General features: G+C 43.7%; 1 protein-coding gene across 1 annotated transcript in view; it reads left to right on the top strand.

The window, feature by feature from the left end:
* Positions 1–4062: 4062 nt before the first annotated feature.
* The window catches only part of KIAA0930 (KIAA0930 ortholog), a 28529-nt gene continuing 8791 nt past the window's right edge, over positions 4063–23800 (top strand). Inside the window, exons 1-5 of the mRNA XM_073621920.1 lie at positions 4063–4080; positions 7232–7339; positions 14253–14330; positions 15243–15344; positions 20191–20331. Coding sequence (XP_073478021.1) covers positions 4078–4080; positions 7232–7339; positions 14253–14330; positions 15243–15344; positions 20191–20331 — 432 coding nt within the window. The 5' untranslated portion in view covers positions 4063–4077. The remainder of the gene's footprint in view (positions 4081–7231; positions 7340–14252; positions 14331–15242; positions 15345–20190; positions 20332–23800) is intronic.

Below are 23800 nucleotides of genomic sequence, written 5' to 3' on the forward strand. Positions count from 1 at the left end.
CTATACCATATATGAGCAACTGTATATAGTTTGACATAAAGTCTCTGGTTAAACAACGAAATATCACATTGTAAACAAAGGTCTTTAGACATATGGGAAGTATGTTATATGCGTGGAAGTATGGTTTTGCGTATTGGTATTATCGGAGGGATCTCCCCTACATGATATGCTGTCGGGACCTTTTTTGCTCACTTATACAAAGTATTGATGTTGTTAAACTAATCTGGGTATATGGCCTTTGTTCATATGCTGAGAAAACCAGTTCAAAACAAAAAGAGGAATAGGTGGAGAGAGGGACGAGAAAGATGCTGTGAAAAGAGGTAAAGGATGATGAAGAAAGTGGTGAGCACCCCAGCATGGCTAGCCAGTAGATGGTAGTGGGGCATCCCTGACCCATACAGAAAAGTCATCGGAGTAACGAAACATTGCCCACGCGGTCCAGGTGATGGAAAATTGTTCCTCCTTCCCCATTTCCTGCGCCAACAGACGCTCCAGGTCTCTAATCTGATCCATCTCCACAGCTCAGTCGCCCAAAGAGGGTACCTCTGTTGTTCTCCAGTGGCGGGGACTCACTGTCCTGACTGCGGCTAAAAAGCGGCGCAATATATCTCTTTTAATCGTCTTGAGGGGGCCTGGAGCAGAGATAGTAGGGCTATCTCTGGAGTAGGTTTAATTGAGGTCGCCATCAGCCTGCTGTATAGATCAAAGACCTTTTGCCAAAGTTTCCTGATTGGAGGACATTCCCACCAAATGTGGAGCATTGTCCCTCTAGAGGACATGCACCGCCAGCAGGTATCTGACAAGGATGGATTAAACCATTGGATAGTCGCTGGGCATCTGTACCACCTTGTTAGTAGCTTAAATCCTTTTTCTTGGGACTTAGTCGCTAAGGAAATCCTATGCGTCAGAACAAAGCTTTTTTGCCAATCAGCAGGGGAGATGGAGTGTTGTAGATCTATTTCCCATTTCTGCGTGTATGCTGGAAGGTCTGGGGCAGAGATGTTTAGTAGTATGGAATATAACAATGATACTACGTGGGCCGGCGGGTCTGATTGTAAAAGTAGCTCGTCAAAGTCTGATGGGTCAGCTAGGATCTCAGAGATGGAGGAAAAAGTACGTACATATGACATTAATTGACCCCTCTGTATCCACATTGTTGGGGGCCCTCTGTTCGTCTGGGGGGTATGTCTGTTCTCAGAGATGGGTCAGCTCGTAAAACCTGCGCTAAGCGTCTATGACTATCCCTATTCCATGGTCCAAATCTGCTTCTGTGTACTGCCGGGGGGAAGGCCGGAGTTCCAAAGAGAGGGGTCATTGGGCCCTGAGGTTTAGATAGTTTACCAGTTAAAGTCAGGCGGTCCCAAATCCGAAGGTTTGCTGAGTAAGAGCAGTAGATGGTGAACTATCCTTGCGATGCACCGTAGGAGTCCACGGCAGGGGGCAAAGATCACCCTCATTGAGATGCCCCTCCAATTGGACCCATAGCTTGGAGGAGGGGTGGTGAAACCAGTCTACGATACGTGTGAGTACCGCTGCCTTATGATACGTAGAAGCATCCGGGACCCCCGCTCCCCCCCCCCCGGACCTTCGGGAGGGTCATTGTGTCGTATTTTATCCTGGGGTGGTTTCCCTTCCATATGAATTTGGAAAAAAATCTGTTGAAGCTTTTGGAAGAATGAGGTGGGGATATATATGGGGATGGTTTGAAAAAGATATAGGAAGCCTAGGCAATCTTTATGTAGACAAAATTCTTTTTTTCAGATCCTCAGAGTTCTTTGCCATGAGGTGCCATGTTGAACTTCCAGTGACCAATATGAGAAAGTGAGAGCGATAACACCAAATTTAACACACCTCCTCCCCATTCACACCTGAAACCTTGTAACACTAACGAGTCGCATGACACTGGGGAGGGAAAATGGCTAATTGGGCCCAATTTGGACATTTTCACTTAGGGGTGTACTCACTTTTGTTGCCAGCGGTTTTGACATTATTAATGGCTGTGTGTTGAGTTATTTGGAGGGGACAGCAAATTTACAGCTGTACACCCAATACTTTACATTGTAGCAAAGTGTCATTTCTTCAGTGTTGTCACATGAAAAGATATAATAAAATATTTACAAAAATGTGAGGGGGTGTACTCACTTTTGTGAGATACTATATATTTCAAATCTATATAAGAAAATAAAGAAAATTTTGAAATATACAACAAACGGAGGGCCAGTTAAGAATATGATCCCATGCATTTTACCTGGATAAACTATACTGTAGATTGAAACAAGGCGTAAAGAAAGAGATGAGCAATATGTAAAAGGTGACCATGCATGGCTTCTCCTTTAAGAGGAAGCAGTGTTGGTGACTGAGGCATATTTATGGTATTGGTTTATAGGCTTATTTATGGAAGTAAATTTATAGTGGGGATTTGAAGTGTTGGAAAGTGTCCTGAGATGGGCAGAAGTGCTTTAGAAGTCTTAAAGGTGAGAGTGTAAAGTGGAGTGGAGGAAGGGCCAAAAGTTGTACGCATGGTGGTATGCATGCTATATGGCTAAAAAATTGTGAACAACTGACAATCATACTTATATGAGCCAGTTGGACATACCATACCATGGGCAATAATATGTAGTAACCCAATCTCCATTAGTAAAAATATGTTTAGGGGTTATAGAAACCCACCGAGAAAGATTGGTCTTCTAAATGTTCAGATAGTGTAGCTTATATTGGGTAAACCAGACAAATATCCTGTATGAAACACTTTTTTATTTTTGCACAAAACCGACATTCACAAATTAATATAAAACAAAACCCTTCACCTTACACCCAATAAAATGTCATCTTTAATGGGTGTAAGGTGAAGGTTTTTGTTTCTATTATTCATTTGTGAATGTGGGTTTTGTGCAATAATACATTTTCTTCATATTGGATAGATCCATGTTTCTCAATGCGTTGTTTTTTTTTTTAAGCCCCATAACCTATTTTTACTAATTCTTCCTTTTTTTTTTTTTTTTTTTTTAACTTATGGTAACTCCTCCTCTTCCTCCTCCTCTTCCTCCTCCTCCTCCTCTTCCTCTTCCTCCTCCTCCTCCTCTTCCTCTTCCTCCTCCTCCTCTTCCTCCTCCTCTTCCTCCTCCTCTTCCCCCTCCTCTTCCCCCTCCTCTTCCCCCTCCTCTTCCCCCTCCTCTTCCCCCTCCTCTTCTCCCTCCTCCTCCTCCTCCCTCCTATTCCTTCTCCCTCCTCTAACTCCTCTTCTTCTCCCTCCTCTAACTCCTCTTCTTCTCCCTCCTCCTCTTCTCCCTCCTATTCCTCCTCTTCTTCTCCCTCCTATTCCTCCTCTTCTTCTCCCTCCTCTTCTTCTCCCTCCTCTTCTTCTCCCTCCTCTTCTTCTCCCTCCTCTTCTTCTCCCTCCTCTTCTTCTCCCTCCTCCTCTTCTCCCTCCTATTCCTCCTCCTCTTCTCCCTCCTATTCCTCCTCCTCCTCCTCTTCTTCCTCTCTCTGTGCAGGTCACTTAAGTTTCTCTAGTCCAAACCCATCAAACCATGTCTTTTATGGAGCTGAAATTTGTTTGAAGTCCTTGTCTTCGTGACAGGTTTACTTTAAATAGAAGTCCTCTCTTTTAGGCCTTTTACTCTGTGTTTGCTTCTAGAGCTCAGAAAATGAGGGAGGCAGAGTCCCTAAATGGATGCGACAGATTGAGGTGACGGATTGTCTTTCTTGTTGTGGTCATTTAAGCATTAAGAGGTTTAATGTAAGCACTCGCGCTCCTGGAAAATCTCCTTTTCACATAGTTGGCTGACTGCAGCAGTTCTGTTGCAGGAAATGGACATTAATTTAGTTTATAAGAACATAAAACACATTTAAATAACTCTGGTTGCTGCATAGTGCATGTCCTTGAATAATTACAAACACCCTCCCCCCTTCCTACAAGGAAAACGACTCGAGAAATCCTTTAAAGGGAACCTGGCATGACAGCTGTTTCCTTTCAAAGCCTAGTGTGGCATACAGTGCCAACAGCTGCCACTGCCCTTCTTTTAAAGGGTACCTGACAGGTAGACCTGAATTCCAGCAGAGGTAGTGAGCCGGTCAATGGTAGGTGAATGTAAACATGCTTGGGACAGAGACATCTATACCGAGACAAAAAAATTAAAAAGGGGGCAGACTCAACGGACCACTTTTTGTCTCTTGTTGTGATCACTTCTGTTTCTTTGCGTTGAGGAAGCTTCCAAAGTTGTACAAGTAGCTACTGCCTTTAAATTTCGGAAAGCTCAGTGAAGTTCTTTTTTTTTTTTTTTAAATGGGCAGTACTGTAGATCCCACTGCAGCCTGAAGGTGCCAGTGTTTATTTGCAGGCTTATAGCTAATTTTGTCAATGAAGCCTGTATGTAAAACATTGTCATAACTCTCTCTGATTCTGACTTCTTTGGTTTCTGATCATCAGTGGGGACTGCAGCTCTGTGACAGTGAGGATTGAGAGCCAATAGCCACACAAAATGTCAGCTGACGGCTCTCAGAGGTAGGATGTATATCTATCAATCTATCCCTAGTATGGGACTTTGTGCTGGGGAAAGTTAAAGCTGAATTCCAGATATTATTTGATTTTGAAATTTGCATAATTATATTGGGACCAGGTAAGTTATACATATAACATACCTGGCCGATTCGTGTGGAAGCAGAGAATCACTGTATTAGCTGCCACTACTTTAATGATCACCGCTGTCTTCCAGGTCCTGTGTCGAACAACTACCCTACTGCATAGTAACCATACAGCAGGCTTGAAGTCATGGTTTCCACCTCATCCAATAAAAGAATGCATTGCGTTCATTGAGAAAAATGCAAGACATTCTCTGAATGGCGCCTGTGCTGAACAATCAACTCTATCTTTGGTTACTATGCAGTAAGGCAGGTGCTCGACACAGGACCTAGAACACAGTGAAGATCACTGTAGTATCGGCGACTACTTCAGTGATTCTCTCTTCCAGAGAGATCGGCCAGGTATGCAATATGTGTTCTTAATTGATCCATGTAATAAAATGTATACCTGATTTTCAGTGTGCATATACAGTTTGTTGGTGGGATGTGGCTAATCGGTTACCTCATTTATCTAATTGTCTCCAAAAATGTATTTGCTATGTACTGGATTCTCCCTGTTAGTCTTTTAATATGTAATAAAGAAGCGATGAAATGAATTTGGTTGGTTGGTTTGGACACTATTTAACCCACACTGGCCAAATTTTACTTCTCTAACTCGTCGCCGAAATCTGCTTGGTTGATGTGATTTATGGTGATCATCATTGATATTGATTTTCTCTTTTTTAACATTCTGAGAAGGTAATTACCTATCAGCCTGTTTGAATTCTATTTCTAGTGTACCAATGTTCAAGTGGAACTTTACCCATAACAACCGTTTTGATAACAATTAACTTTATTTTTTAACGTACATTCCACTTTAATAATTATGCTGCCAAAATTAGTGTTAGCTGTAAATTGTCTCCAGCATTGTTACTGTTTCTTCTTGCTAGAGGCTGCCATTTTGTTGAAGCCAAGAGCAGTCACCTCCTTATTGGAAACTGTCCTCCTCTCCTTGGTCTCAAAAAACTATGGGGGGTATTTTACTAAAGGCAAATCCACTTTGCACTAAAAGTGCACTGCAAATGCACTTAGAAGTGCAGTCGCTGTAGATCTAAGGGAGACATGCAAGGAAAATAAAAAACAGCATTTTAGCTTGCACACGATTGGAGGATAAAATCCGCAGAGCTTCTCTTCATTTCAGATCTTCCCCTCAAAATGGATTTGCCTTTAGTAAATAACCCCTTATGTGTCACTTTCCTTAATTAAAATGTGTGCATTTCCAGCCCTGATTGTATGTCTTGGCTCAAATAAAGTGGAAGGCTGACAGAGGCCTTGCAGTGCTGAATTTCATAGGAGGGGAGAAAGAGAATATGGGGGAGATAAGATAAGACACTATCCTTGTAAGTTTAACTTTTTTTTTTTTTTTTTTTTTGTGCTATTGGCAGCAGAGTTTGTCCTGTCACCTCTGCTGCCTGCTTTTCTTTCCCCCTTCCTAATCTGTGTTCCATCCGCACACTCTGTGTCATTCCTGTTCCTTTCTTCCCTCTTCAGCAACGGTAATGCCCCGTACACACGGTCGGACATTGATCGGACATTCCGACAACAAAATCCTAGGATTTTTTCCGACGGATGTTGGCTCAAACTTGCCTTGCATACACACGGTCACACAAAGTTGTCGGAAAATCCGATCATTCTGAACGCGGTGACGTAAAACACGTATGTCGGGACTATAAATGAGGCAGTAGCCAATAGCTTTCACCTCTTTATTCTGAGCATGCGCAGCACTTTGTGCGTCGGATTTGTGTACACACGATCGGAAATTCCGACAACGGATTTTGTTGTCGGAAAATTTTATAGCCTGCTCTCAAACTTTGTGTGTTGGAAAATCCGATGGAAAATGTGTGATGGAGCCTACACACGGTCGGAATTTCCCATAACAAGGTCCTATCACACATTTTCCGTCGGAAAATCAGACCGTGTGTACGGGGCATAACAGTGGCTTTCTTATTTGTTGGGAAGACTGTGGTTCTAAATAAAGAAGAATTTTATTTGGACTATTCATTGTATATTCTCTTTGCACTGCACTGGGTGTTATTGTCTCCTCCCTTTTGGAGGATTTGGGTGGCCTCTTAGATTGTGATTTATAGGTTATCGTTTGGTGTTATTTCACTTATATTTATCACACAGCACTGCTTTTTAATTTAGATAGCACTATATGATTTATCTGAGGGTGGAAGTTATTGCAGCAGAAGTGGAATAATTTATTTGTTTTGGATATTATATTTTTTTTTTTTTTACTTAGCTTGTAGTTGGGTTTAAGATTTAAATCATAAAGCTGTCAGCTGATCTGCCTCTAGTGGCTCTAATTTTAGGCACAGTGCTGGGAATAGAGAACTGAGCATGTGCAGAGCAGGGTGAGACTGTGCATTACTGGCTTTTAATCAGTATAGGCACTTCTTTTTAATGTTTTACTTACCTGCAAAAAGGGGCCAGCCTGAAGTGATCTATCGGGTTCCACTTTAATGCAGAGATATAGGTTAGACCTGTTTATTGATGATACAATGCCCTTTGCTGTTCTAATGTAAAATTTTGTTGTTGTTGTTGTTATCATTATTATTATTTTATTATTATTTAAGCTCATGTTATATCCTATTATATTGATGGTTTCCAGCAGGTAGAAGTTGAAGTCTATCGAAAAGATTCGAAGAAGCTTCCTGGCCTCGGAGACCCCGACATTGACTGGGAGGAGAGTGTCTACCTAAACCTTATATTACAGAAGGTTAGTGACTGTTCTGGTGTGACCACTGGTGGCATCATTCGAGCCTGTTAGTGTGTTTTGGAATATATACATTATTTTTTATGAAACAGCCTAATATTCTATTCATTTTAATGCAAAGCTTTTTGGGAAGGAGGCATTCCTTCTTGGTCAATATCTGTTGTTTATGGCAGGACTGTGATTTTAGTTTCTAACCCAATGAGTTTAACATCTTCTAGCTTTAGAGTTAAAAGTGAAGTGTGGTATTTAAGAAAACAATCATACTCACCTAGGTGGATGCAGAATCTGTCCAATGCTGCATATGTTCTCTGCTGGCTCTAAGACCGACAACTGAGCGATCGAAGACCACTAATCACTCAGTCTTCAGTGAGCCGAGAGCTAGTGATAGTTAGTCACCGGCTCTCTGCTCTTCCCCTCCCGCCCTCACTGGAGCATCAGACTGTGAAGGGGTGGAAGCGACTGGCTCTCAGCCACATGCTGAGAGGTTGAGTCAGCTGCTGGTCAGGCATAAGGGTGGATCCCAACATTAAAGACAGGATCCCTTTAGAGTCTTGGCCGACAGTGGACTTTAGCCCACTACTGGCTGAATACAGGTCACAGAAGTGCATTTAGTTGGCCCTACTTCTCTGGTCTGCAAAGGGAAGATAGGGAAGGCACAGGTCTTGTGTTTTCTTTTTCTTTTTGTGGTTTTTATTCAGAACTCCAACAAAACAAAAAGTGGCCATTTAAAAGCTGAAATGACAAAACCAGGTTTTGCTGCACTATTCACTTTCAACCTTCGAGATTACCACCGCAGGTATTTTTTTTTTTTTTTAAAGCTTGATGTCCTTATTCTATTTGACTAGCATCTTTAAAGCCCACTTCCTCCTGACCCCAAGTCATCTGGAAGCTGCCCCCATTTAAAAGAAGTAGCACAATGATGAGCTTGCTTTTCTGTCATTCTGCTTTCTCCTCCTATCAGCATGTTTCCTGTCAACACATGAACTGATAGTCCTTTCTATATTGCTTGTGTATTTAGGAAATACATTTGATACATTTGATTTATCTATGTACTGGGGAGTTGCATTCATTTGTTTTGTATCTGCCTACAGCTCAACTTTAAGCAAATGGGATGTGCTAAAAATGTGTGTCGTTGCAATATTTTGTCACCCTGTATTTGCGCAGCAGTCTGGAAAAAATACGCCTTTTTGAATTAAAAATTGGGCTGACTTTACTGTTGTCTTATTATTTTTTTTCACTTTTATTTTTTTTTTTTCTATATTGTGAAAGATAATGTTACGCCAAGTAAATTGATACCCAACATGTCATGCTTCAAAATTGCACCCGCTGATGGAATGGCGACAAACTTTGACCGTTAAAAATGTCCATAGACAACGTTTAAAAAAAATTCTACAGGTTACATGTTTAGAGTTAGAGAAGGTCTAGTGCTAGAATTAATACTCTTGCTCCAATAATCCTGCCAATACCTCACGTGTGTAGTTTGAACACCGTTTTCATATGCGGGCTCGACTTGCGTATGCGTTCATTTTAATGCACAACGGGGCGCTTTTTTTTTTTTTTTTTACTTTTTATTTTTTATTTTTACACTATTCTTAAAAAAAAAAAAAAAAAAAAAAAATTTGGGTCACTTTTATCCATATTACAAAGAATGTAAACATCCCTTGTAATAGAAAAAAGCATGACAGGACCTCTTAAATATGAGATCTGGGGTCAAAAAGACCTCAGATCTAACATTTACACTAAAATGCAATAAATAAATTAAAAGTTTCCCCTTTTAAGACCATTGGGCGGAAGTGACATTTGACATTGCTTCCGCCATTCAGTGTTATGGAGCCGAGCAGGGGCCATCTCACTCGGCTCCATGTCTCAGAGGAGAAAGGACGCAATAGTTTCCGTTGCTACCAGCGGCCCCGGTAAGCGGCGGAGATGACCGGAACGTGGCTGGGGGTGGCCCGTTAAAAGTGATTTTGCGGCGGATCTGTTGCAGATACCCCTTTTATCTGAAAGCCAGCTGCTCGCCTTTGCTGAAAATACTGGAGTTATGGCAGCTATCTGCTGCCATAACAACGGTATTTAGCGTCAAAGTACCGACATACAATGACGCCAATTTGCGCGAAGTGGTTAAAAGAAAAACCCTGTCAACAGTATACTAAGTTTCTGAATTAAACACTTTTATTTCAGTGGTGCTCAACCTTTTGAAGAGCAAGGGCCACCTAAGTGATTTGGTAACCGGTCACTGGCCACATATAGTGAACTATAGTTTTACTACCTCCCAGACCGCAAATATAAACAAGCCTTTACTGTCCTGAGCCACCTATTTGGCCGCTTTCATACTGATTCACTGGTGCAGTGCAATGCAGCTTTCCTGCGGGTTAGCTGCACTTTGCCATGGACTTCTGTTACATCTTGTGAGCGTGATTTACTTTCTGAAAGCGCACCAAACCCATAGGATATACTAGAAGTCTATGGCTCAGTGCAACTAACCCACAGAAAGCCGCAGGTTGACTGCGCTGCACCTTCGGATCAGTGTGAAATCAGCCTAATAACCTCCCTTTTTTTTTTTTCTTTTTTTTTTAATATGTGCTAATATGCCCATTGCAAAAAATGCAATGTACGTGATATTTCATACACTGACATTTTTCGTCTTCCAGCTTCTGCTGGCATCGCTCTCCAGGCTGCTACAAAGGTCCCAAGCTGAGTGCATTTGGTATCGCTCCGCCTGGGACAGGAGCCGGCACTACAGAGGAAGCATCAGGTTACGTGGCTCCTGCTACTTTGCGGCCGTCTGCTTCCTCCACTGCCAGCGCCACCTCCATACACTCTGATGCTCTGGGATGGCGGGTCAGCAACCTGTTGATCAAGATCTGAGCTTGCCGACCCACCATCCCAAAGCAATGGGCATGTGCTTCCCTGGTTTGAGGCTTCACACTTCAGAGGGCTCTGTGGGCCATGGGTTGGGAGGCCCTACTTTTATTTAATAAAACAAAAATGTAATTTTTTTTTTTTTTTTTTAATTTCAAGACCTGAAAAGTTAATATGAATCTGACATTTTGGGGAGTGTGGTATCTTTTTAAGTATCCCCCCGAAAGTTTTATCCTGTGGTCCTGGGACAGCTCTGGAGAAGGTGTTATTTCCCTCAAGGTCCAGTCTATAAAGTTCAGCTCTGCGCAACAAAAAAACCTTCCCTTTGCATTGGGGCTGTGTCCTCACTGCAAGGGTTACTTGCTCTTTTGTCTTGGGGAGAGGAGAGACCGTTTTTTTGCTTACCTGATCCTCCACCCCCCCTGCAGATGGCACTTCCCATGCTCCAGCAGTGGACTGTCCCTCTGTGACATTCAGCTATGGACCCTGCTTTGGTCTTGGTATCAGGGCCCTAGACACTGCTGGAGCATAGGGGAGAAGAAGCTGCAGGGAGAGGCAGAGGATTGAGTAAGTAAATTTCTTTGGTCATTTTTAATCTATGGGGGGAAAAAAATAAAATAAAGCAACCTTTAGGTGCACTGCCTGGAGTTGTGCTTTAAAGAATAACATGAATGTTGGCTGATCTGGAACGCTCATTTTATAGATGGAACTATTCTGGCCTGCTAATCCACTATATAGCAAGAACGTAGCTTTACTGAAGGCACATAACTCAAGAATCTGAGTTGCTGCTATAAGGCTGTTAGGTGTGTGTTTGTTTTTTTTTTTTTTTTTTTTTAACGTTTTAGACTTACAGTAATAAAATGATTGCTGAAATTTGGCTGTTGGCATGACAACAATTTTGTTTCTTGTACCCTCCTTGGTGGCAAAATAAATTTGATGTCTGTAAAAGTTTCAGTTCTGCCTTTTTGAACAGATGTATCCTGTATTACAGAAGTGAGACTCGCTTGGGTGAGATCAGAATGTTGGCTGAAAGCTTTTCTATAGAGATTTTGGTCTAATTTTTGGCTTTTGTTGCAATAAATATTAACATACCATTTTTACTCTATATAAATAAAATAGTTAAGACGTGGCACTTATCACAATTCCATCAATTTGCTGCTGTATGCCTAAAATGGCCAGTAAGACTCTTCAAATCTATTGGCTGTACTGGGGGTCCCTGGGTGTACCAGCCACCCGCTGCTTCCCTATATTCTTAATACATTAAATCTGAACTCCAGCCTTTCCTTGAGTCTTGCACAGTGGAACAGGCTCCTCTCCTGTACTGAAATTGCTTATTCTGATCTTACTGCACACTGTGAGCTTCTGACAAATGTGCATTGGAAGCTGCAGCAAGTCGGAGCTGTCCCTGGCCTGCTTTTTTCTTTTTTTTTATCGTTTATTTTCAATTAGAATACTGACCCAAGAGAGTGACATGGTTCAACACAATGGAGTTATGACATCTTGGTATATTCCAATTAGGGGCCAATACAAATGAACTGAATAACTGAAACGTAACTGAATACAGTGAGATTTAAGTCATAAAGACAAACACTGTGTCAAGAGTTCCGGAGATTAGTAGTCACTCCGTAGCTGTAAAATGAAAGTCATCTCCATTTTCCATAAACTGAAGAGGTGAAGGTGAGACAGGGAAAGGGGAGGGGAGGGTTAAATTGGAGGGTGAGACCAAGAGGCTTATGTGGCCAAAAGGTAAGAATGGATGCAATAAGGTGAGGAGTGAGGAAACGGTGCTAGGGGGTTAACTGAACGGTCCTATTAGAACAATACAGGGGGGGGGGGGGGGGGTAGCCTCCTAGGGTTGGGTCTCATGTAATCTGAGAGGGGGAAAAGTAGGTACAAAAGTAAACGGTTTGTGGAGGTCCTGTAGGCCATGGCCCACCCCTTTCACTCATTGGATTTCAGCTCTTTCAATCATGGAGGCTCAGCAACACATGTGGTTGTTACTTAGGGCAGTCTGCATGCAAATGTAGCTTTCCTAGAAACACCCACTCATCCAGACTGACATCCAGCCATCAAACCATTTTTATATTTGCATAACTTCTACCAAGAGACAGCCCACTGCTTCTCTCAGGACTGAGACGGGATGCTGAGATGTTTGTAGTAAGCCATGTGCTGAGCCCTTCCGGCCTCTCCCAAGCCACGACCTGCCTGCACTAAATAGAGAAGACCCAGTGATGACATAAGTGTATCATACAAGTGTACCATATCGGAACCGAAGACACGTGTTGGAATTAAACAGCATAAACTGACATATAAAAGAGTCTCTGAAAATTTCTAAAGACATTATTTACGATACCTCATGCAGGTGTGCCGCTTTAAGGACTCTGTAAGGTGAAGCCGGCCATACCGGTGTAACATGCTGGTGTCGGTGTCAAAGTGGCAGGGGGGTCCACAGGGGCAGTATGTACAGATGCGAGGGCTTTCAAAGAGTCTGAGGAGGAATAATGTGCTCATGTCAACCAGAGAACCTTTATGTTTATTGAAAGGCTTTGTTTAGGTTGATCATGTATTTATTGAGTTTTAGTAAAATCAAAAGAATCTAAGGTAATTGAAAGGCTTTGTCTAAACATTCTATTAGTATGTTGATGGTGGGTGAACTAGGAAAGGCAAAATATAAGCCTATTAAATTGACTTCAGCTTCAAAGTGAAAATAGTAGGAAAGGTTTAAAGCAGGGGTGCCCAACCAGTGGCCCAGGGCCTACATGTGGCCTGCGGAGCCCTCTGATATGGCCCATGACCTCCTTCTCTGGGATGGCGGGTTGGCAAGCCCAGATTGCAGGTTGCCGACCCCCCCCCCCCCTCCCATCCCAGAGCATGAGTTATGAATGAAGCCGGCGGTAGTGGAAGCAAGTGGCTTCGGAGCAGAGTTGCATAAGCCGATGCTTCCTGTAGAGCGCCGCCTCCTAGTACAAGCGGAATAATACCGAATGCACTCTGCCTGGGACAGCAACAGCAGGCGATACCTCAATGGAAAACTATTATTAAAGGTAAGTTTATTACTAAAATCACCATGTATATATGGGCATATCTGTGCAGTGGTTACTGGGCTGCTTTCAAAATGATCCACAGATGCAGTGCACCTGCGGGTTTACTGCACTGAGCCATAGACTTCTGTTCTTGCAGGTTTGGTGCGCTTTCAGAAAGTGCACCACACCTGCATGATATAATAGAAGCCTTTAGCAAAGTGCAGCTAACTTGCAGGAGAGCCACAGGTGCACTGCTCTACACTTGCGGTGTTGGTCAAATCGCAGCGCATCAGTGTGAAAGGGGCCTTAGGCCCCTTTCACACAATCTGTCCGACCCAATCGGTCCCTCCATTCACCTCTATGGAGCGGCAGATGTAAACGGACTTGTGTCCATTTACACCCGCCTACCTCCAATCTGATCTGTTAAAAAAACAGGTGGATCGGAAGTCCCATAAAGTAGAGTGGGCTGTGTCTGTGTCTGTTCTACATATGCAGAGTGGACATGGACCTGTCATCCGCCTGCTCTGCTCATTTTTGCCTGTGACTGGTTACCAAGTTGCTTAAGTGGCCCTCGCTCTTCAAAAGGTTGGTGCAGCCCTGATTTAAAGCTTTGTCAGTGGTTTTTTTTTTTTGCAGCAGTCTTTACCCTTGCTGAAAAGATTCACCTTCTGTTTGTACTGGTCCTTATCACCAAGATAGAAAGTGAGGGGAAATCTGAAACTTTAGGTTTGTATCCATAAAATTAGGTGAGAGAACTCTTCCAATAGGGGCACTTGTTCTGGTGACCTCTGCCGAAGATGGGATGGGGCTCCCTTCTGTTTGAAGAGATTACTCTCATTTACTGTTGCTTCTCTGAGACAAGAAAAGTCAAAGCAGAAATGGAGCAGTTGCTCACAGAAGCCAGTTGTTCGCTTCCTCTGGAGAATGGAACCCGATTGGTTACTGGGAGCAGATACCTTGCTTATTGTGTATTGTCACCTTTGTCTGCTAACGCCCCATGTGGACATCACTCCTCTGTTGTCTTGTTCCAGCTCGATTACTTAGTGACGTGCGCTGTATGTACGCGCTCTGACGCCGGAGACATTCACATTCATAAGAAGAAATCTCAAGTGAGTATTTGTCTTAGTCTGCAGTTTTTATGTTCAGCTATTAAAGGTTCACTCCAGCTTTTCATTATGTTACATCATACACCTCTATTTAAAGTGTAACCTGTTTCTAAATGTCGGGTTACCACACAGATATTAGATGGGAATCTCCCCAACACAGACAGCAGTAACAACCTTCACTAGCTAACTAAAAATAAATGTCAGGGGTACCACCTTGAAATGTCCCTTGTACTTTGCCCATGCAAGAAAAAGTTAAGGGTCATTTAATAACTGATACATTTTGATGTTCATATGCTGGATACCCTGGCTTGGTGGAAGAGGTCTTTCCATGGCATCAGCCAAAGATAAGCCTATTTATTCAAATTAGTGGCTGCCCAGGAATAGGTTACATCTGTCTTAAACATTGCTGCCACTTTCCGCCTCTTGCACATAGGGCTGTCTAGGAGCAGTTTATCTCTCCCGGCATTTTAGTGCACCCAGGAGGGCCAGGGTCGGTGTCCAGCCTTGCTGCAGGCAGCATGTCAGTTAGAGACTGGCTTTGGCTGGATGGGACTGTACGCTGTACCGTGTGGTAATGGCCTTTAGGGCCCTGTGCGTTCAGGGGTGAAGGTCCAGAATGCAGGTCCCATAGGGCCCTTAGATGCCAGTACCACAGAGTACAATGTTCAACCCCATCCAGCCACATCCTGTCATAAACTATAACAGGCTCCCTGCAGGTCCTTCATCCTGAACTCTCAGACAAGTGAAAGGATAGCATCAGTTGCAGAGGAGATAGCTACACAGCAGACGGTTCACCCTAAAAGGGTCACTTTAAGGAGATCAAAATTGGCTGTTTAATACACCTTTGAAGATTGTAGGTTGCATTTTGTGCATTGCTAGGGGTGTGTCTGATCTGACATTATTTTCCTGTTTCAGCAAGTATTTGCATCTCCAAGCAAACACCCAATGGACAGTAAGGGGGAGGAATCAAAGATCAGTTACCCCAATATCTTCTACATGATTGACAACTTTGATGAGGTAAACTGCAGCCATTCGTAGTGTGAGTGTGAAACTTGCGTTTTGTATGACTGGGCTTGCTGTTGCCCTTCTGTGGTGTGCAATCCCCAAACTGTTCTTCTTTTTTTTAAGATGCTAGTTGTTTGGCATTTATGTTGATCCAGAATTCAGTATTTTCTGTTTAGGTGACCTGAAATAAGTTCAGCTGATTTCGCTAACTGCATGCTTGTTTCAGGCCAGCTATTGAGTGTATTGAGGTCAGAGGTCGGCGGTGGTGGCCTCCATTGTGCTTTCAGTACAGTTAGTCTTTTTATTTTATTTTTTTAAATTCTTTTTATTGATTTTAAAGACAAACATACAGTCACAGACACACTGTGATTGGCAACATACCAATCGAACCGACCTCGCAGGGCCGATAAGAAACAACTAACCAGACTTAAACTCCCCCCCCCTCCCCTTACCCCTCCCCCCACCCATTTCCACCCATACAACAGCCATATAGTAGCAGATAAAAAAACTGTGCATCATGAATTTCAGTTTAATCAGAGCATCCTCTCTTAGTTCCCCGTGTATATTATTATTATGCATTATAGGACAGAACACACTAGGTACCTTTTATATATATTAGCGACCAACAATCAGCATGGAACGTTATTTAGATCACTTCTTACCTCCTAAACAATGCATACCCCTCTAATTCACTGTAGCAGTAGAGTCCAGCCACGCCTGCCATACCTTCGAGAATTTCTTAGGACAACCTCTGGCGTGGTAGGTTGCCCTGTATAAAGGGATAACCGAGTTTATCAATTTTTTCCAAAATAATAAAGTAGGGGCATTGGATTTTTTCCAGTTCATTAATATAGCTTTTCTACCATAAAATAACCCAATATTAAGTAGGGTGCGTTGCGCACGGGAAGGGACCACCTCCTCTACCAGTCCTATCAAACATACTCTAGGTGTTAATGGAATCGGTACACTCAACACCTCTGCCAGACACTCTGTTACTTCCGACCAGAATCTTTGAATGTGCGCACAGCCCCAGAAGACATGTTCTGCGTCTGCTGGGGCATGTGAGCATCGCCAGCATTGACTACTCACTGATGGATAAATACGGGACAACCTAGCCGGGGTGAGGTATATCCTGTGCAGGAACTTGAAATGAATTAAGCGATCCCTGGCAAACTAGGTGTTTGAATGGATGGTCCCACATGTCATCCCAGTCTTCCCCCTGAATATCTGCAATCTCTCCTTCCCATCTCTCACTACATTTAGTAATTCTTGGGGGAGTTTTTTTAAAAAGGGATTTGTACACCGAGGATAACGGTTTGGCCAGGTCCTCCTCTGTTAACATGGACTCCATTGATGAAGGTAGATATTCCACCCTTTGCTCTCTAGTTTGTTCCCTAAAAGCATGCCTCAGTTGTAAATAACGAAAAAAGGAGTTTGGAAGATCATGCCTGGCCTTTAACTGATCGAAAGTGCAAAGTTCCCCCTCACTGGTAATGTCCTTCAAAGTCTTAATGCCTTTGCATGCCCAGATCATAGGGTCAGGAAGGGAGAAAAAGTGTGGAAGCCTCGGGTTCATCCATAGGGGAGCTGAGGGTGTAATTCCTGTGTAACTGGGAGACATTAACCACTTCAATACCAGGCACTTAGACACCTTCCCGCCCAGCCCAATTTTCACCTTTCAGCGCTGTTGCAATTTGAATGACAATTGCGCGGCCATGCTACACTGTACCCAAACAATTTTTTTATCATTTTGTTCCCACAAATAGAGCTTTCTTTTGGTGGTATTTGATCACCTCTGCGGTTTTTATTTTTTGCGCAACAAATAAAAAAAGACCGAAAATTTCGAAAAAAAACAAGTTTTTCTTTGTTTCTGTTAAATTTTTTTGTAAATAAGTACGCTTTCTCCTTCAATAATGGGCACTGATATAGCTGCACTGATGGGCACTGATACGGCGGCACTGATGGGCACCGATGAGGTGGCACCAATGAGGTGGCACTGATGAGGTGGCACTAACGGGCACTGATGATGGGCACTGATAGGCGGCACTGATGGGCACTGATAGGTGGCACTGATGGGCACTGATAGGTGGCACTGGTATGCGGCACTGATGGGCACTCATAGGTGGCACCGATGGGCACACATAGACGGCACTGATGGGCACTCGTAGGTGGCATTGATTGGCATATATGGGTGGCACTGATGGGTACTTATGTGTGGCACTGATGTGTGGCACTGATGGGCACTGATAGGTGGGCACTGATGGGCACAGATGGGCACTGACAGGTGGCACCGATGGGCACTGACAGGTGGCACAGATGGGCAATGACAGGTGGCACTGATATAGCATTGCTGGGCAGATCTGGTCATTGCTGGGCAGATCTTTGGCATAATAGTGCCAATCAGTGCCCATTTGTGGGCACTGATTGGCACAGATTGGGCACATGTGGATGGCCATGGGGTACATACCTGGCCATCCACGTTGCCCCTTCCCTGGTGGTCCTAGTGGCATCCCTGGTAGTCCAGTGGGGTGATCTGCGGGGGGGCTGCGCTGATAAACAATCAGCGCAGACCCCCCCTGCCAGGAGAGCCGCCGATCAGCTCTCCTCTACTTGCGTCTGTCAGACGCGAGTGAGGAAGAGCCGATCAACGGCTCTTCCTATTGACAGCGTGATCAGCCGTGATTGGACACGGCTGATCACGTGGTAAAGAGCCTCCGCCGGAGGCTTTTTACCAAGATCAGTGTAGCGGTGTGTCAGACTGACACACCGCTCCACCGATCGCCGCGATGCGCGCCCCCGGGGGCGCGCTGCGGCATGTTATCCTGCTGGACGTCATATGACGTCCAGTCAGGATAACACAACCACTTCCCGGACGTCAATCCGCTATAGGGCGGGCGGGAAGTGGTTAAGGTAGTGGCTACTTCCCAGGCCTTAATTGTCGTTTTCATAGATTCTGTCACGGGAAGACAAGATTTCGGGCCTCTATACAAAGCCAGCTTTAAACTTTCGTACGACCCCAGCTGTGCAGCCTCAACTACTGTGGCAGAATCACCAGAGTCCGCCGTCAACCATCTCCTAGCAAAAACCATCTGTCCGGCAAGAAAATATTTTTGCCAATCAGGCAGAGCCAACCCCCCCTGACCCCATGGTTCCTGTAATACTTTGATATTTATACGTGGAGAGTTTGGGGACCATATAAATGATCCAATGATACTATTTAATGTTTTAAAATATCCCTTGGGAATCCACACCGGGGAGTGCCGTAGAAAATATAGGATCACTGACAGAAATTTCATTTTTATTAGGCTGACCCGCCCAATCAAGGAAAGAGGAAGGGTCTTCCATACCGCTGTTTTTTGTTTAAGTCTATTAATCAAGGGTAGGAGATTCAGAGACAGATAATCGTGGACATTGGCTGTGACTTTAACCTCCAAGTACGTGATTGAGGAGACCCACTGCAACGGCAGTGAATCGTCAGCCAATTTTTTTGCCTCTTTTCCCAATGGTAATATAGATGACTTACTCCAATTTACACTTAACCCCGAAAAAGTGGCGAATCTATCCAAAATCTGTAACGCCGCTCTTAGAGACGAACCTGGGTCTCCAAGAAACAGAAGCAGATCATCGGCATATAATGCAATACACTCGCTTATTGATCCCACAGTTAGTCTTTTTAAAGTGGTTCTAAAGTCTAAACCCCACTAACTGTTTTTCCCCCTGTTCCAAACACTTACTTGTCTCCCATAACCAATCCAGCGCTGTCCGGGCTGCATCACCGTTCCTTCTCTTCCTGGTCTCACAGGAGACACAGGCAGCAGCAGGAGCCATTGGCTCTTGGCTGCTGTCAATCAAATTTTGCGAGGAAGGAGTAGGAGAGCATGGCTGGGCATGCTGTGTGGCTGTGGATACACACAGCCCATCCTGCACAGGTGCTTCCTCAGCACACGGAGAGGGCACTCATAGGAAAGAAGCAGAGAGCACCAACAGGGGGACTCCAGAAGAGGACCACAATACCATTGCATAGAGCAGGTCTTTATTTTAAATAAAAAAAATAAAAATCATTTTAACTCCAGTCCTATATTGAGAGTGCCCAGTAATGATTCATTTATTCCACACCTTAAAATGAAACGATAGCCTCCCACATATAAAGCTTTTTTTTTTTAATTCTTATATTCTTTATTCAGAAAACTGACTTTTTTTTTTGGAACTGGTTTGTAATAGAGATTACTTTGTGTAAATGTCCTTATTTTGTATGTACATTTAAAAGAGCTTGTGAGCTACATAAGTCCCGTGTAAAGTGTCCTTTTCTGGGCTCCTCCCACTGACATTTTTCACTCTGCAATAGAACTCTCTTCTATTTAGAACCAAGCTCTGTTGATGAGTAAATTGCATCCATGGGAGGAACCTGCACAAGTTGTCCATTACCTCTTAAGCCAATGTCAAGCTAGTGATTTGTTGCTGGTTAGAAGTTGTCATTGATTGGATCACTAAAGTGGACATTAAATACACACTTGTTTGCATGCACTGCTTCATCATTGATGAAAACACTGCAGAAAGTAAGTCAGCAGTGAGAAAACGATACCTCACTCATCCAGCCAGTGAGGGAGCAACACATGCAAACAGATGAGTATTTTACTGCCTTGCTGTGTCTTGGCATAGCCATCTTGCAATCGGCAAGTCATCGTCCGCCTTAGGATCACTAGTCTAACATGGCCCTTGACTAAAAAGTTTAACTCACAAGTTTCTTACTATGGAATCTTATCGCAGGAGTGTGCCGTCACCTGGAATTGGGTAGAGCAGGAAGTACAGAGACCTGGAGATGGCTTGCATCACTGTTTTGCCTAATTTTGTGTTGTAGGTGTTCAGCGATTTGACTGTGGGAGAAGGAGAAATGGTGTGTGTCGAGCTTGTAGCCAGTGACAAGACTAACACATTTCAAGGGGTCATTTTCCAGGGCTCCATACGCTACGAAGCACTGAAGAAAGTGTATGATAATCGGGTAGGTGTTATGTTCCCCATCCCCCCTTAATTATTGAATTATTGAAAAGTAGAGCAAAAAAATGATTCCTGGGGATTGGGGTCGTGCCCTGCATAAACTCTTAAAAGGGGTCAAAGTTATATGGGGTAGGTTGAGATTTTATCAGTTGTTTGAGGAAATGTCATCTAAGTTGAAGATAACCGTAATGGGAAGATCTAAGATTCAAATGTCAATATTCTCGTAGGGATGAACAAAGAATGGATATCAGTGAAACCATTATCAGTCCACCAGAGGAATAGCGGGCAGTGTATAAGGCGAAGTAGAGGTAAATGGGGGGGGGGGGGGATACTAACCTGCCGAAAATTTAACAGTCCCATAGGTGGAGAGAATGTTTCAAGCATGGTCCGATTCTAGTCGGGCGATGTATAGAAGGGAGCCAGGTTAATGATATACGAATAGGGTGGGAGTCAACCAGGTCCATAGTGGCCCATAATGGTAGTTGATATGTATCATAGAGATGGGATAATGGGGCTATGGTCGCTGCAGTATAGCATGCCTGTAAGTTGGGGACCGAAAGTCCCCCACTGATCCTCCGAGAGTATAAGACCCTTTTATTGATTCGGGGGCGAATAGAGCCCCATATAACTTTCAAAAGTTTACTTTGATGAATACGCAATATATGCGAAGGGATCGAGACTGGCAATACTTGGAAAAAATATAGTAGTTTCGGAAGATAAGACATACTAACTGCAGCAATCCTGCCAAACCGAGATAATGGGAGATGAGACCAGGAAGAGAGCATATCTGTCGGTTTCCTAAAGAGAGGGGTAAAGTTGGCCTGATATAGCCCTTCATATTTAGGGGTAAGTCGAACCCCTAAATAAGGCAGGAGGGAAGCCATTGAATCGGAAAGTCTCGTTCAGTGAAGCCAATTCGGGGGGAGAAAGATTCACCGACCTAGCCTTAGACTTATTTACGTTAACATGCAGGCCTGAATAGGATGCAAAAGTACTTAAAAGGGATAATAAATTAGGCAGTGAAACTCTAGGCATTGTCAGTGTTAGCAGAATGTCGTATAATGAGATCCCCGCAACCTCAATGCCTTTTATATCTGGGTGTTGAATGAATCGCCTCTGCCAAAGGCTCCAAGGCCAAGACTAAAAGGAGTGGTGAAAGTTGACAACCCAGACGAGTACCCCTCCGGATAGGGAAGAGAGATGATTCAAATCCATAATATTTAATTTTGGCCTGAGGGGCATCATATGATGCCGTCAACCAACTCAAAAAGGAAGTACCAAACCCATAGTGCCGGAGTACAGACATAAGGTAAGGCCACGACAGGGTGTCAAATGCCTTGTTCACAATTAGTGATAAAAGCATTGTTTCCAGTGAACGGTTATGGGCAAGGTGTTACAATTGTATAATTTGTCTAATGGCATCTCCTGCCTGTCTTTGAGGTACAAATCTGACCTGGTCCTTTTTAATCAAATGGGGGGAGGCATGAATTTAACCGCTTGCCGCCCGCCAGCTGTCATATGACGGCCAGGCGGCGTGGCTCTCGTTCTGGGAGGGCATCATATGACACCCTCGCCTTCCCGGCCCACCAGGGGGCACACGCCGCAGGCGGCACTCGCGTGCACCCACCGCATCACTGGGGTCCCGATGCGCGTGCCCGGTAACAGAGCAGGACCGTGGATCTGTGTGTAAACGCACAGATCCATGTCCTGTTAGGGGAGAGGAGACCGATGGTGTGTTCTCAGTACAGAGGAACACCGATCGGTTTCCTCCCCTTGTGTGTCCCCTCCCCCTACAGTTAGAATCACTCCCTAGGAAACATAAATAACCCCTCGATCACCCCCTAGTGTTAACCCCTTCCCTGACAGTCACATTTATACTGTAATCTGTGCATTTTTATAGCACGGATCGCTCTATAAATGTGAATGGTCCCAAAATAGTGTCAAAAGTGTCCGATATGTCCGCCGCAATATTGCAGTCACGATAAAAATCGCAGATCGCCGCCATTACTAGTAAAAAAAAAATAATAATAATAATAAAAATGCTATAAATCTATCCCCTATTTTGTAGACGCGCAAACCAATCAATATTCGCTTAATAATTTAATTTTTTTTTTTTTTTTTGTAGAACCCCAGCCCCTGTCTGTAGAACCCCAGCCTCTGTCTGTAGAACCCCAGCCTCTGTCTGTAGAACCCCAGCCTCTGTCTGTAGAACCCCAGCCTCTGTCTGTAGAACCCCAGCCTCTGTCTGTAGAACCCCAGCCTCTGTCTGTAGAACCCCAGCCTCTGTCTGTAGAACCCCAGCCTCTGTCTGTAGAACCCCAGCCTCTGTCTGTAGAACCCCAGCCTCTGTCTGTAGAACCCCAGCCTCTGTCTGTAGAACCCCAGCCTCTGTCTGTAGAACCCCAGCCTCTGTCTGTAGAACCCCAGCCTCTGTCTGTAGAACCCCAGCCTCTGTCTGTAGAACCCCAGCCTCTGTCTGTAGAACCCCAGCCTCTGTCTGTAGAACCCCAGCCTCTTTATGTAACAATCCGCATCTGGTGGCAGGTGACAAGCTGCATCTTGGAGGAAGGCTCTCTGGAGACCCTGATGTAATGAGGGGGGCTTTGGGGACCCTGACTTAATGAATATATATATATATATATATATATATATATATATATATATATATATATATATATATATATATATATATATATATATATATATATATATATACTGTTACTTTGCACTACTTGAATTCTTGTCACCTATCCGTATTTGTTTTCTAGTCTCTGTGGAAAAAAAAATATGGAAAAAAAAATGTGGCTTCACAAGCATTGATATAAATTCTTCAACACTTTTTTCTAAACCAAAAAAAAAAAATTGTCTGGAGTCGGGCTTTATTGCATCTGGCACAATGATTTACAGATTACACTGAACCCTTCTTATGAGTCCCTGCCCATGGTAGTTTACAGTCTAATGTCCTTCCTAAACACATAGGACCTTTCCCCTATACTTTTGGGTGTTGGGAAGAAACTAGGGGAAACCAGCACAAACATTGGGAGAGCGTACAGAAGTAGCATAGTTAATTTGAGCTTGGTAATCATTAATACCTCTTTAAATTAATTTTTAAATGTAACTAGTGTACTGGAATTTGACCTGGTATCAGCATTCCTTGTAAAAGAGAGCTCAGGCAAACAGTGGATCCAGGAGGTTAATAATATACTTATACTTATACGGGAAAAAACACCTATTACCATAGAAAATAACCAAAGAAGTTTGAGAAAATATGGCAGTGTTGGTTAGGCGCCCTGGAAGTAGCTCCTCCACAACTGGTCCTTAACAGACTTCTACAATGCTGAGAGTCCTGAGCTGAGGTGTGTACCAGATTAAAGATGCATGCTAAGATTGACACACATGGTGGAGGGTCACAGTAGACAAGTGACCATGGTGGTAGAAGGCATACAGTTATAGGGTCATGTAGAGGAGAAAGG

Source organism: Aquarana catesbeiana, linkage group LG03 (genome assembly GCF_042186555.1).
Source record: "Aquarana catesbeiana isolate 2022-GZ linkage group LG03, ASM4218655v1, whole genome shotgun sequence".
Lineage (NCBI taxonomy): Eukaryota > Metazoa > Chordata > Amphibia > Anura > Ranidae > Aquarana > Aquarana catesbeiana.